Source organism: Rhinolophus ferrumequinum, chromosome 10 (genome assembly GCF_004115265.2).
Source record: "Rhinolophus ferrumequinum isolate MPI-CBG mRhiFer1 chromosome 10, mRhiFer1_v1.p, whole genome shotgun sequence".
Taxonomy (NCBI): Eukaryota; Metazoa; Chordata; class Mammalia; order Chiroptera; family Rhinolophidae; genus Rhinolophus; species Rhinolophus ferrumequinum.
The window spans coordinates 84,133,400-84,150,058 of NC_046293.1; the positions used below are offsets into that span (position 1 = coordinate 84,133,400).

At 31.9% G+C, this 16,659-nt stretch overlaps 1 protein-coding gene across 1 annotated transcript in view; it reads right to left on the reverse strand.

The window, feature by feature from the left end:
- EEA1 (early endosome antigen 1) overlaps positions 1–16,659 on the reverse strand; it is a 105,126-nt gene that overhangs the window by 46,448 nt on the left and 42,019 nt on the right. The window contains exons 10-12 of the mRNA XM_033118210.1: positions 16,244–16,399; positions 9,312–9,428; positions 826–1,164 (exon numbers count right to left, since the gene is read on the reverse strand). Coding sequence (XP_032974101.1) covers positions 826–1,164; positions 9,312–9,428; positions 16,244–16,399 — 612 coding nt within the window. The remainder of the gene's footprint in view (positions 1–825; positions 1,165–9,311; positions 9,429–16,243; positions 16,400–16,659) is intronic.

The window sequence follows — 16,659 nt, forward strand, 5'->3', positions numbered from 1 at the left end:
TAAGTAAAAGAGTCAAGATATGTACACAGTTGAGCCATCTTTTGGGAGGGGGAGGGTTAGAAGTGGCATTGTTCAGAAAAAGATTTGTAGAAAAGTGACGTGAAATAATTAGTATTTATCAAGAAGAGGAATAGGAAGACTATCTCAGGCCAAGAAGACAGAAGAATTGATGCTACAAAAGCAAGCGTCACTGCCATTTAAGTGAAAATAGTTGAACACTATCAAAAAAGTGGGAGGACTTTATTCTTCCCCAAATTTCCATTTTTCAACCAATTATTAGTGTTATCTAAAAGAAATAATTAGAATACATAATTCAAAAATTAAATTAATGGCAAAGTCAAAACTTGCATTAAACTTCATCTGATAGACATTATTTTCTAATAAAAATACTTGTTAGGACTAATATGTTTTCTTCTTTTAAAATATCTAATTTTTATATTATTGGTTTAACAATTATTGTATTTTGAAAATTCAGTAACAAAAAAAGAAAAAGGAAAAGAATCTTTAAGTTAAAGAATTGTCAACAATTTGAATTAAATACAAAAGCTAAAACCTGCTGAATAGCTACCACATACTAAGCAATGAAATGTACGAATTCATAAACACTTCACAACAATACTCTGATAGATACTGTCTTTTTTTTTTCTCCTCTTAAGGGAAGCTGAAATGAAAGGAAATGAGGTCTGACTCAATACTATAGTTGTGAAAATTAAAAGTTAATTTTTAAATGGTAATTTTTTAATAAACTATATTAAGACCAAATAACCATCAAACACACTAAGAAGAAATGATTGGAGCCATTCAAATAAGTAAAACATCTCTTACTTGATGAACTTCACTTTGGAGTTGTAGTCCATGCTGCTCCTTTTCTTCCCTCTGCTGCTGTAGCTGTTTAAACTCTGCCTTGAGATGCTGGTACTTGGTCTCTACTTCTGATAATTCTTCTTTGAGCTTTTGAGTAGCTTCTCCCTTTTCACATAATTCTGCCTGTATTCTCTGCAGTGAGGTTTCAGATGTAGATAATCTTGACTGAAGCTGTTGATAATCTAGGTCTTTTTGATGAAGGCTTGCTTGTATATTCTTTTTACTCAAACATTCTTCATTATGTTTATCTTCTAACTGAGTGTAGTCGAGTTCTTTCTTCAGCAACTTTTCAGTCAAGTTCTGAAATATCAATTTAACAATTTATTTCCTTTTCTAATATTTTTAATTATCCAAACAATTTTAAAGAAGTACCATCTCCTACTAAATGTTTTAGTCAATATTATAATATGAAAACAGTGAAAATACTCTGGCCAAGAAGAATTATTACATACTAAATTATGATTATTGGTCCACTTAACTAAAGTTTTAATATAATTTAAGAATTATCAACAACATTTTGACTTAAAGTGTAAACCCTAAAATCTACTAGATTCCTTAGGGTAAGAATATTTGTATGCTCTCAATTGAGTTAAAATTAAAACTAGCCTTCTATCATCAAAAATTATTTTGAATAACAACATACTATGGCAATTCTGATTTCTGGCTTTGAAATCTGGCTTTCTTTCACAGTTAGTAAGAGCTTTAGCGTAGCAATACCAGTCACTGCACTAGCATGCCTGATCCTACTCATTCCTTGTTTTCGTTTTGTTTTCTCTCTTCTTGATAAAAACCATTTTTAGGAGTCATAAGTTTAAGACTAATTCCAATTTATTTCTAAGTATGTAAAAATAGTGATCTAAAAATATCACTTACCTGCTTTATAGTTTTTATTTTACTCAATACGATCAAGTACAAAATATAAAAATGATACCTCCAATCAAAGATCTGAATCACCCAGCCTAATCAAATGCCAAAGTGGAGTTGTTACAATTAACATTGACCATTTTAAGTCAACATCTTTACACATATGAATCAGAATTTTGACTTAAATGTGTAAGAAAGGCAGCTGGGATATGAAGCCTGGTGAGTCAATCCATGGACATACTCACTTTTTATATGCAGGGTGCTAGAAGGGGATAATGCAGAAATAGTAGAGGGCAATCAAAGCCTCTGGCCTTTAAACAGACTATAATCTAAATGAAACACACACATACAAAAAAAAAAAAAAAGAACTTTTCTAAGAAAGTTAAAACATAATGTGCAAGCAAAAATAGATTAATACAAAAACTGTCAAATTTCTTCAAAGTGTAATTTAAAAAAATAAAATAAAATGAACAAAGTCAGGTGGGACTAACTAGTAAGTTACAATCACCTGAAAATAAAGTTTGAGCTTGGTTAAGTGGTGAGTGGAGTTAAATAATAGGTATACATGACTCGTGCTATCTGCTCTATACAAAAAGACACAAAGGAATGGACAAACAAGTTGTATGTGGAGAAACATCAAACACTATTACCTCAAGGAAAATAATAAATCTAGGTACTAAAGAGGGAAAGGTAGCCGTAACTTGTCTTAGAAAAAGTACAGTAATGTAAATTATCAAGTAGGAATATATTGTAGAAAAAGCAGTGCTAAAAAAGATGATATAAGTATACATGAGAGACAAGATGAGAGAAAACTTAGAGATAAGAAGAGCAACCAGAAGTTTGCAGCAAAATTAGCCAAGATATGTATGCTTTGACCAACAGAAATAAAAAATTTAAAGAAAGACATAGAGCAAAAAGACTAGAGCAAAAATAATACATTTAAGTCAAACTATATGTTAGGAAAATTCTCTTTTTATAAACATTTCTTTGCGTTACTAGTTACTAACTCCAAATCTTTCCTGATATAATCTCACATTTTCTCTTTTAAGAAAAAAACATTTATTTTAGAATTTATAAGCTAAATTAAGTCTATTCATTGATCTATAAATGTGCTGCATCTTTTTAAATAAAATTCTAAGTTACTGAATTTAATGAATGCAACCGTGCTCACAAATACTGAAAACTTGGGCAAGATATAATTTTAAAACACTCTACAAAAATTACAGCTAGTAATGAGTTAATGAGTCTTCTTCCCCAGAGGCTTACTTATAAAGTGATCAAGTAATCCTGCTAGTTCTGTTACATAAATCACCCCTTAGACAGCTTCACTCTTTAAAAAGCAAAAACATAAAAACCATTGACTGTTTAAAATACACTTGTCCTAAAAAATTAATCAAAATCTACCTGCTTTATTGCACAGATGGGAGATAATTAAATTTTCTTTAAAATATCTTTAAAACCTAAACAACTTTTTTCTTGTTAAAAGAAACTAATCCACTCATATAATTTTTCCATGCAAAAGGCTAACTATATTTAGCACTGTAAACTTTTCATTCTTATTATGGTCATCCAATGGAATCTGAACAAAATAGTATAGTGAATACATGAATTTTAAAGATTGATTTTTTAAAGTACAGTAGAATCCATTAAAGAAAATAATAATTTCAGTTTCCCTCCATACTGGTCCTTACAACAAAATGTGAGTTAGACATTATCATCCCCATCGTGCAGACGAGGAAGCTACAGTTGAAAGACCTCAATATGACTTGGCCAACTGGTAAAGTCACATATGATTATTCTAAGTCCAACACATTTTTCACAACACAATTTAGACACTCAATGAGTCAATTTGTGCTCCCCAAAATATATCCTATTCAAGTTTAAATTATAAAATGTATATTCAGCCTAACTCATAACATTATTATTATTTGCATAGGAAAAATTCTTTCCTTCCAAATGTCCAGTCCTCTTTTGATTTTTCTTCACCACCTCTTCTCTCAATATATTTTCTTAGAGTCAATTTCCCTGTATTAAGCTCCATTATTCACTTGTTACTTGCACAGATAATGAGAATGAATGCAAAAAAATTGCATTTTTTTTAATGCTTGATAGCTTACAAAGTGGTTTCAGGGTCTCATCCCATTTGTTTCTCCAAACAGCTTGGTGAGAATCAACAAACTGAACTACTTGTAGCTCTCCAACGTCTCGAATTTTGTGTTTTTATATATTCCCATGCGTTCTGTATTTCTAGCTCTCAAAATGAATGTCATTAACCCCTCTGCCATGTGAAATGCTCTTTGGAATCCTTAAAGAGTAAGCTAAAAATCTATGTCTTCCACAAAAGCCTTTCCTGAGTTACTAGGCAATAAGTTAGGAAAACTTCCACCTTGGTTCTGACCCAACCCTGTATCATAACACTTACCAAACAAAAACGAAAACAAATATTTACTGAAGTGCTTACTAAGTGCCAGTAACTAAATCTGAGCACTTTAACATCTATTAATTTCTTTAATCCTCATATCAATCCCCAGAGGCAAACGGGGCATATTGGCACTTCTTAGCAGAAGAGGAAACAGACTTTGTGAGGTTGAGTGTCACAGCCAGTCAGTGGCAAAGCTGAGATTTAAACACACCTTTGACCACTGTACTATAGAGTTCAGATCAATATACCACTTTGCAATACAGTGGTAATTCAAAACAATATAACTCTTGCCACATCTGGCCCTCACTGCGGCCTATGAGCACTGCAATACTAGGACTGACGGAAAGGGGAGAGCAGTGAAGGATGGAAAAGGGTGAGAAGTGAGACTCAGAAAATACCTTACAAGCTTACAACTCGAAAATACCTTACAATCTTACAATCACCTATATTGTATTAGTACCTTAAATAAGCATATGATTTGGCTCAGAATTTATATGTAAATAGTTAATTAATTTGAGCTGCAGAATTTTGCTTGAACGTCAGAATATGATTCTTATAAAAGCTAAAAAATGAAGTTTCTTCAATATTCCCCTTTTGTTTTGAAGAGTTCAAAGTCAGTAGTTACAAAACACTGGTTTAACGCTGAAAATTTTGACATTAGCACAAAAACAATTATTTTTTCCATTCATTACATATTACAGTGTTACCCATCTACCTGGATGCTGCCTAAGATCCACTAACGCTGCTCAAGGCATTTTATGTAATAACCTTCAAAAGACCATATACAGAGATTTCCAGTCAAAATACTTGGATATCACCACTGTCAACAATTATGGTTTGCCAAGGACATGGGGTGAGGAGGGATGCAGGAGACAGCAAGGATGGTAAGAAAAGGTAGAGGCACCTCTGTGCTTCTCTAACTGGTGAACACATCCTAAATAGGAAACTACTTTGAAAAACAATTGTGAAGTCTTATATAAGAATTATTAGGATTAGTGAAGATCCTATTCCCTAATCAAAAACATTCTAATTTTACCACACTAAACCACCATGATTCCATGTATTATTCAAAAAATAGCACAGTACTTCCTTTAACAATGTGTATGGTATATAGGTGTGTGCTCCATTACCTGACCATCCATCTCAGGTTATCAAATTCAAATCATGTCCTTTATTACTAGTTTAATATTTCAAAAGTACATAGTAAGTTACACTGATCATAAACATCCACTGCATGTACACATCCTGGTCAGTTTCGAAGAGATACACCACCAACTCTGGTAAACTGATATAATTACTTTGGAAAATAGTTTGAGGGGTCACCTAGTAAATGTGAACATATGTGTAGCGTACAACCCAGAAATTTCACTTACCTAGGAGTATAGAACAGAGATATTCTTGCACAAATGCATGAGATTTCTATGTGAATATTCATAGCTACAATATTTGTAATAGCAAGGAAACAGAAAAACTGTGTGAAAAAATAGGAAGTACATATGGATCACTGCTGCTACATTCCAAATAATCTGTCACATGGAAAAGCATTTATATATTTGAATTATAAACTGAGCTAGATGCTTTTTTTCATGAAACACCATTTTTACTGAAAAGAACGAAAGACAAACTGATTATTCAGACATGGGGAAAAGAGAATCTATCACTTCAAAGAACAGAACTGATTGTATTTGCTGTCAGTGATCATATTAAAGCTTTCAAATGAAGCTTAGAATTTTGGAACACTTGTATCCACCACCCTGAGCTTGTCATTTAAGCCTATTCTGAGATTGATAGTGATATCGAAAAATGTGACTGTTTTTATACAATGAAATGTGTCAATATTTGAAGGGTTTACATAACTCAGTGAACAAATATTTTCCAAATGACTAATTCATGATGTTACAAAATCTAGCATAGGAAATACACACTCAAAAAGCAAAATAGAGGAATGAAATTTAATGTTACAAAGTACAAAAACTATACTGATATGGTTTCAGATTCTACACTGTAACTTTTGTGAAAGTACCTATCTAGTTTCAGTGTAGTAACAACAACAAAAATAGCTACAATTATCTAAAAGGGCTATTAAGATATCCATCCCTTTTCCAACTACATATCTGTATAAGACTGAATTTTCTTCATATATTTCAACATCATAAAATAAAATATAAAAGCAGATTGAGAATCCATCTGTCCCGTAGTAAGCTAGACATTAAGAAGTTTGCAAAAATGTAAACCATCACCACTATTCTTTGTTTTGGAAAATATAGTCATTTTTTTAAAAATAAGAAATAGTATTATGTTAATACTTAACTGTTAATATTTTTAAAATAATATTTAAAATTTTATGTCAAATATGATAAGTATCCATAGATACAAGCCCCAAAATAAAAGCTCTTTCAGGTACATAACAATTTTGAGAATGTAAAGCAGTCCTGAGATCAAGAAGTTTAAGAATTGTTGGCCAAGGCACAAGCAACAAATTACCCCAAAACTTAGCAACTTAGAATTGTACCTATTATTTCACACAGTTTGTGAAGTCTGGAATCCAGAAGCAGCTTAGCTGGGTGGTTCCATTTCAGGGTCTCTCCTGAGGTGGGGGTAGTAAACTGTGAGCCACAAATACAGTCTCTGAAAACTTGAAAAGAGCGGGAGGATCTGCTTCCAAGCTATAGTTCACCTGGCTGTTGGCAAGATGCTTAATATTTACAGTCAGTTCTGTGTGTGTTGCCTGCAGTTGAGTCAGAGTCTACTCCTGGCAGCCCTATAAATGAGTGATGTCCACAATGTCCTGTCCTCAACAGCCCTGCTCAACTCCTGCAGACTCACGCCTATGGCTTCTTTTATGGAGTCAGTCCTCTTTTTCTCCCTCCTGCCATGTTCTTTTCTTTCTTGATTTTCCCTTGTTATATTTCACCAAAATATTAGGTTCAAGTTACTAAAGCAAAGCCAATGAAATTTACCATACCTTTGAATATAAGGGTTTAATAACTCGTTATTCGCTCACCACCAAAAAAGTAAAGACATGGGGAAAAAGTACCAATACCATTACTTTCCTTGCCCCCAAACTATGTATTATCTGTTGTTCATCTATAATGAAACAAGGTGGGAAATATTAACATTACAAAACACAAAATAAAGAACAAAGTTGGAGGTCTCACACTTCCTGATTTCAAAACGTATTAAAAGCTACACTAATCAAAACAAAGCTTCATGACATTGAATTTGGCAATGATTTCTGGGATAAGAAACCAAAGCACAGTCAACAAAAGTAAAAAATTGAATTACATCAAATTAAAAACTTCCGTGTATCAAAGGTTTGAAATTGTGATTTGTAATAAGAAATATACATTTGGTCTTCATCCTCATTTCTGGAATAGACTCCTAAAACCCTTAGAATTTTCTATGTGATGACAGCAGTAAAGATGTCTTTTGTTATTCATCACAAATCCCTTTCAAACACCTATGAGTTTATGTTAATGAGGTGATTTTTCTTTTTCTTTTTTTTTCAAGAAAGTCCCTCCGGATGGGTTACTGGTTGCCAGGGGAATCAACTGTGATTAAAGGGTTGGAATTTTCAACCCCACACTCATACCCTCAGGTAGGGGAGAGGGGCGGGAGGCTGAATTAATCACCAACGGCCAATGAGTGAATCAATTATGCCTACGTAATGAAGCCTCTATAAAACCCCAAAAGGACAGGGTTTGGAGAGATTTTGGGTTGGTGAGCACATGGAGAGAACACAGAGAGAGCATGAAAATTCCATGCCCTTTCCCACAGATCTTGCCTTATGTATCTCTTCCATCTGACTGTTGTTTAGTTCAGTCTTTTATAATAAACCAGTAATCTAGTGAATAAATGTTTTCCTGGCTTCTGTGAGTCCTTCTAGCACATTGGTTGAACCCTAAGAGGAGGCTGTGGGGACCCCCCGTTTATAGCCAGTTGGTCAAAATTATAGGTGACAAACCCGGCTTCTAGTTGGTGTCTGAGTGGGGGGTGCTGCAGTCTGGTGGGGCTGAACCCTTAATCTGTGGGATCTGATGCTATCTCCATGTTAATAGTCTCAGAATGCAGGTAGATTGTAGGACACCCAGCTGGTGTCACAGAATTGTTGAGGTGTGAACACCCACATATCTGGTGTCAGAGTATTTACTGAGAGTAGAGGAGACACACAGGAGTGTTATTCCTTAACAAAAAGACACAACAGAGTGAAAATACAACCTAAGGAATGAGAGAAAATATTTGCAAATCATATATCTAATAAGGGGTTAAAATCCCAAACATATAAAGAACTCCTACAATTCAACAACAACAATAACAACAAAACAACCCAATTAAAATTACGTGGCCAACAAACACAGGAAATGAGGCTCAACCTTCTAACTATTAGGGAAATGCAAGTCAACCATGATGAGACACCACCTTACACTCGTTAGGATGGTGATTATAAACATGTGCATACACATACACACACACACACACGCACACGCACACACACTAACAAATGTTGGCAAAAATGTGGAGAAATTGTGGAATCCTTGCGCACTATTCATCATGATTTTCTTAAAAAATTGAAAACAGAATTACCCTATCATCCAGCAATTCTGCTTCTGTGTATCTACCCAAAAGAACTGAAAGCAGAGTCTCCAAGAGATATTTGGGTACCCATGTTCATAGAAGCACTATTCATAATAGCCATAAAATGGAAGCAATCCAATTATCCATCTACAGATGAATAGATAATATGACATATACACATTATAGAATATTATTCAGCTTAAAAAAAAAAGGAAATTCTGACATTTACAACATGGAAGAACCTTGAGGACATTATGCTATGTGAAATAAGCCAGGCACAAAAAGAGAAATACTATATGACTCCACTTTATAAGTTACTTAAAATACTGAGTTCATAGATATTGAAAGTAGAATGGTGATGCAGGAAGTGGCAGTGAATGTGGATTTGTTTCAAGAGTATGGAGTTTCGCTTTGCAAAATGAAGAGGTCTGGAGATTGGTTGCATAGCAATGTGAAACCACTTAACACCAAAAAACAATACAGAATAAGTTACATTATACTATGCCCATATGTAAATAACCGACGAGATTAAAATTTAAGATACATAAAATCAATTTACCACTATATGCAGTTTTTAAATTCTCACCTGATTTTTCTGTGTTAATTCATTAACTGAACTTTGAAGATTTTGTAGTTCCTGCACATACACAGCAACTTCCTGGGGGCCTTTGGCAAGTTCACTCCTTAGCTGGCTTATCGTGGCCTAAAGAAAAAAATTAGAGCAAACTAAAATGAAAAAGGAAAAGGAAGCATCCAAAGGTTTTAAGATTACATAGAGTTTTGTCACTGTTGTTGTTAAATTGATATAATCCTCAGAAGTTTCAACTTGGTTCTTTATCCTGCTATCTCACATCTTTTGGGCTAAAAAAATAATTTTTAAAATTTATCCAAAATGCACAACTTCATTTATTTAATAATACATGAAATGAAAAGTTGACATCCTACTTTATGTGCCTGAAGTAAGCATCAAACTGCAAAGTTGAATTTATTGACTTTGAAACTCTACTTTAATCCTCTTGAATTTAAAGAGGATATGCAAGTTATGTCTACACTTTGTACCAATTTCTAGAGCATAGCCTTTCCTTTTTCTTTTAAAAGCATGTTAAATGCAAACGTACAACACAGAATCACCTTTGAAAGGTGGTAAATCATCTTTTTGGTGTAATGGAAAGTATTTGCCCAAAGAAGTTACCAAATGGAAGTTATATATACTAGTTTCATTAAGCTGGGTCACTCTATGATCAGGTATAATAGCTGGACATGAATTAGCTTTAAAGCATATTTTTAATGAAAATTAACATCTATTATTAAGACAATAGTTTGATCATTTGAAAGTAATATTAGAAAAAGGTAAGCAAAGATCTTGAAAATACAATCTTCCTATATTTGAAAGCTTCAATGCTAGAGAGAAAGACTAAGCACTGCTTTTGAAGTATAGTTTCCTGGAAGTGACATTAATAAAAGAACTTTGTATTTCTAATGTTGCTTATTGGATTTATTTTTTATTTTTCACATTCCTAAAGATACAATTATTTTCACTGTCTATACTCTTTATTAGTAAATAAACTTTATACCTTGAATAAGACAAATTTTTTTAAATTGTCTTAATAAACAGCAGTTATCATATATTATAAATAAGTACTTTCATCTTCAAGGAAGAAAACTTAGAAGGCTACTAATTTATTGTGACAGTAATACAAAGAGATCTTTTGCTACTCCTCTTTTGGAAAGACTTCCAGAATGTGTGGCACTTTTTCGTTTTTTGTTTTTATTTTTAAAGGATTTTCATTGCTGGTATATCTTCATCCATTTACAGTGGCTTTGGTTTTAAGTTTTGGAAACCACCTATATAAACAAGGTAAGTGATTGAATTGAATGATCAAACACTTGGGCTTCTTTTATTTTATTTTAATAACCATAAATTAATGAAACTAGCTAGCTTTTTGAATATTTTCCAAACTGGTTTAAAGTCAATTCAAAGAGGTTTCAAAAATGTTTTTAGAAATGGCAGCATGTCTGAGTTATGTTCATAGCCTGACCTTTTAAGGAAAACATTCATGTAAATGAACCAGTTCTGATACACTGAAAGGCTTTTTGTTACATTACTATATAGTTACACCTTATATAGGATGTTTCAATAAAATATATAACAACTGATACATATACATATATTATATACACATATATGTATACACATAATTCAAAGAAGGAAATGTTTAAATATTCATGTTTAAATATTCACTAAAGGAATGAGTGATTCTATGCCTTTAACTGTCTTCAAGTTAAAGGCATATCCTAATACCTTCTGTCTTGAACTGATCATGTAACCTTGATATGGATATAGGTACTGGGAGTTTATTTCATATTGCTATTTCAAACAACTTGGAATCTCAGAATCATTTTCTGTTAGTAGCATTAAGGATGATAATAGAAATATTAGGAATAATTTAGCTATTTTAAATTACTATGTGTTAATCATATAGCACAAATGACAACTTATTACAAAAGAAAATAAGTTATCATATTGAAATCCCTACTTATAAATATCTTGTCAAAGGATTTAGCACACAATAAACAGAAATAAATAACAGTATAAGTTAGAATTGTACTCTTGAAACCTATTTAATTTTATTAACCAATGTCACTCCAATAAATTTAATAAAATATATAAACAAAATGCAAATTATGAGTATATTTCATTAAAAGACCATGATCCCACATTAAAATTCATCAGATGTATTAAGCCAGGTATAACATCTCTCTAGTATCTACCGTGCTGATAAATTCCAACATGTAGAAGAAACCAAGAAAAATATAAAGAAAATATATCCAAAAATAGTTGTTATATTTTATAGTTTTTAGATATATTCTTATAAATGATTTTACAATGTTAACACCTAAATAACTGAACATTAGGTGTATAATTTACCAACTGTACACTAAGTATATATATTTTTCAAAACTAGAGTTTTTTAAAAAGAAAAAAGCAAGCATTTAAAATGAAGAGCACACACCAAAAGGAACATTTTAATTATGGAGAAGGGGAGGGAGGGCAGTGAATTACAGAAACTTTCACTTTCTCTATTGTACACTATGAATCTTTTACAATGATCAAGCATGGTGTTAATATTTGGGGGGAAAATAAAGATTAAAGAGAGACAAAATTTCAAATGAAATCAATACACTCCCATTCATGGTGAAATTCAAACAAAGAGGGCTCTCTGCTCTGGCCACACTCCCCTTCCTCCCTCTCTAGCAGGCCAAGCTCCTCTGTGCCTTGAAGGCTTTAGTACTGGCCTGCACGGCCTCTCCAGCTCCCAATTCTTCAGTCTGATGCCTGCTTCTTTCATTCTTCTCCCACATACCCTCCTTGAGGAGACCTTCCCTGATCATTCTATCTATAATGGACCCACCTTACTGCCTGCTCCACTACTGCATCCCCTGCTTTATTTTTCTTTATAGCACTCAGCATTAACTGACTTTCTATCATGATTTGGTTTACTTATATACTGTTCAGCTTCCACAAAGGAATATAAGCTTTATGAGAGCAGGCACTCTGTCTTATTCACTGTTATATTCCCCACATCAAAAATGTCTGCTGACACTTTGGCACTCAAAAGATACTCACTAAAGGAATGAGTGATTCTATCTCCAAGGAGTTAATATATCTGTTGCCATGGAAACTGTGTATCAGACCCTATAAATAGTTTGTATTCCTTGAAGCCATGTTATTGAATTCAACATTGAACTTTACTAAAAGACTTTAAATCACAAAATAATTAAGGAAAGATATTTCGAGCAAACATCCTGCTAGTAGTATAGAATTATAATTATTGTCCTAATATTCTACTAGTTTTAGTAAATAATCATTTAAAGATGGTTGGAAATTTGTTTGATTAATAAAAATAAAAATGAGCATATCTCCGAATTTCTGAGATTGTCTTAATACACAATATTGTCATTTGATGATAAAGGTACTACATTAAAAGTATGACTAATATTAAAAGCCTTCCAAAAACACATTACCTCAAGTTTAAGCACCTCCATAAGAAAGCAGAAAAAAAAATAAAATGATGGATGAAAGGTGGAAAACAAGACTGACAAAAGTACACATTGAACACACAATAAAAATGTCAAAACATAGCGTTAAATCTGATCTCTTGATATCAGCATACTTTTAAAACACACTGAAGTATTCTCTTTAACAACTATGCTGAGTATAATACTTATTCCATATCTTCTTCATCAACAGTTTAGCTTTTAAAACTGGGATTCAAATGAGTTTATTTGGAATACAAATAAAATTCTTTAAAAAAATTTCCATCAAAGACCATACTAAATATAAGTTGATTACAACTTTGATATTTTCAATAATATAGATTTTTAGAAATAATACTGTTTAAGCTTTAAATCCCTAATTTCTGATCTATAAAATAGCTAATTAGTATTTATAAAGTTCTTTGAAATGCTTGAGAATGAGTTATTTTTCTATATGCCTTCTAAAATATCTAGACACCCCCTAAAAAAACCTGTCAATGAATTCCTAAGGTATATATTTAATGAAAGTAATAAAACATAAGGACATATTTAACAATGTACACCAGATTATGTATCTTCAGCCTCAACAAGAAATACCAAATAAACCATTGCATTTTTTAGCTTCTTAAATTCCTTTTAGTGTGGTTTGTTTCTAATGCTAATATTTAGGTTCAGTAAAGTAGTAATATATAAAATAAACTCTTTTTCTGTTAATTTTTTAAGTGCTATAATTTACCAACACACTTAACTGAGAATAAATAGAATTGAATATTAATAAATTAATAAAATACTTGCCATCTATTTAAAGAGTAAGCAGACGCTAAAAACAAATGGAGTCATAAACAATAAATGAGATGGAGCACTTAGACAGTAATTTTTTTACATATAAAAATGGTATGAGATAAATCAGAAGTTACTTTAAGCTAAACTCATAAATATTACAACATACAATACGGCAAGATATAAAAAGTAATAATAAGTATGTCAAGATTAATAGCACAAATTTACAAATCATCAGGTCAACTAAAATGGGAGATAATATGATACAGAAAGAACACAGCTTTGGATAATCCTAGCTTCTGTATATTAGGTACACGACCTTGAACAAGTTATTTTAACCTCATTGAGTCTCAGATTCCTTGCATATAAAACAAACTCAATATAGTTCTTAACTCACAGGGCTAAAAAAAACAAGTGTGACCACATATTTAAAATGCATAGAATAGTATCCAAAACTAGTGGTGCTCAAAAGGTTAGAGTTTATTTCTAATAATATTACTCTGACTCTTATGCTATGATTTCCTAAAGTTGTTCAAAATATTTCAACACAATCTGAAGTTTCAATGACTATATAAATCTATTAATTAACTAAGTAGGGAGTAAATGTTATCCATGCTTTACTAAAAACATAAGGAAATATTAAATCACCAATTATTCAGCAAGAATAAATCCCTTTATTTAAACATTTTATTTATATTTAAACCTTTTATTTATATTTAAACCTTTTATTTATATTTTTTATATAAACATTTTATATAAACATTTTATATAAACATTTATATAAACATTTTATTTATATTTAAACCTTTATTTAAAACATTAAAAAGATAAATTTTATGAATACTTGAAAGAAGTTAAGATGCAAAGAATAGATTTCTAAACCGTTTTTCTTCTTTCCTAGAAAGATCTTTTCTAGAGGAAAAAAAGTCATTGTTTCCTACAATCACCCCTGATGACAGAAGGACAATGTGGGAAGATGCTAAATCCTTTCACTTCAAATCTTTTATAACTCTAGTTATCTTTTTCATCTTAAATGACCTCTTCTCATTACATGTAAAAATATTTTAATCTACATCAATAAGAATATAAATTTACAAAAATCTTCCATATTAAACTTAGAGTAATTTTTAAATAAAAAAATTACTCAAAAATATCTTCCCACATATATTTTTCCCAAAATACAAGTAAATATATAAATTTCTTCTCTTCAAAAAATTCTACTTGTATAACAAGTATAACTCCATAAAATGCTCAACCGGAAAAGGTCAGAGAGGATTGCACTTTAAAATAAACATATTCCAAAACTACCATTACTCTGATTCAGTTTTAATCACCCTATTGTTACTTGTTTTCAAATTTCAAAAAACATTAAAGGAATTTTTTAATCAAAAGAGTATATATATTTTTTTAATTTGAGAAATGCTAGCAGGCAGATTTAATCAAAAGTAATTCTTATTGAAGGACATAAGTAAATGACTGGATTCACCCAGGTTCAAGTTATCTAAATGGGACTATCTAAATGGGATATTTCCTCATGAGACTTCTTTGAATCAGCCTCTCCTTGATTATACATTGGGAGCTTTTAACAGTCTTCAGTAACTTCGTGAACTCCCTCAAATTATTTGAAAAATCGTGGGATAGGTGTTTTTGGGCTACAAAGATCACTTTTGGGAAATCTGGACCTAAAATTCATAAACTTTAAAGACTGAAGTGTTAAGCATCATAAAGTCTCCCATGTTATGCATGTTATACCCATAAACTTTCACCATTCCCCCATTGATAAGACATACGAAGAAGTGAAACAAGGATGACATGGATTATCGATAATATTTATACGCCATAGTTCATTAATATATTACTAAACATGAATAGAGTGGCTTTTAGATCACCAGCTTAAAAGCAAATTGAAAGGTCACTATAACTTTACTTTTTAAACTGGAAATATGAAAAACAGAGATCCACACCACATAAGGGAGCTTAAGAACAAATAATGGTAGTCATAACAATATCTCCTATCATACAGTACAAAGGATGAAGGCTAGCATTTTTATGCAAATATATTTATTACATGTCCTAGAGCTTGTCTGTCATATGCTGCCATAATTATATAAGAGATTTACAGGTCAGTTATGTCATGTGAGAAATGGTGAAAGGAACAGAGAATGTTTATCCTGAAAGAGAAAAAACTCAGTAAATATGAGCGGTCTTCAAATATCTCATGTGGAAAAGAAGAACAATTTATTCTATGTAATTCCTGAGGAGAACTGGAACCAGTGCATGTAAATTACAGGAAAACAAACGTCAACTCAATGGAATGGCTGACTTATGAAGACATAGGCATGCTTACACCACCTGGCAGGAATCGTGGCTCTCACAAGAGATGCTTCTTTTACCCCTACACATAATTGAAATAAACGTAATTACCACTTACTGACTAACCTGGAGCACATTTAACTTTAAACATCATCTCTACACAATATCCATCGTTTATTAAATAGAAGAATACTCTTTTATGCAAACACTCTTCTCTACATAAAGCAAAGATAAAAAAGACTCTCAGACCATATTGACAATATACAAACACTACTCAAAGCAAATACTCTTTTGATAGGGCACTCAGAAAAATCTCAAATCCTGGCTTCTCTCAACAGTATAAACAAGTTAATACCAATCACATTTAAGTACACTGAACTTCATTACCTCTGAGTTAGCATAATCTGCTTGCAACTTTTTGCACTCATCTTTTAGTTTTTCAGATTCTCTCTCACGTTCCAAGGTCATGTTATCCATTAGTGTCTGAACTTGGACTAGTTCTTTCTTTAACACAGCAACATCTTCTATACCAGGTCTCTGCAGCTGTGAAGCAAGAGATGGTAATTAAAAATTACAGTGAAAAACTAAAATAATACACATTTTTAAATGGTTTCACTACAAAGAAATAAAAATAAAAACAATCTTTAATACCAATTATTGAACTCCAAACATCAAACACTAATTTCTCCCCCACCCAAAACCCTCTCTTTTCTCCCTGTTTTCTTCCCACTCTAGATCATATTTAATAGTATTACCACTCAAGGTGCAAAATAGCACATTCACAGTTATGGTTAGTGCTTTAT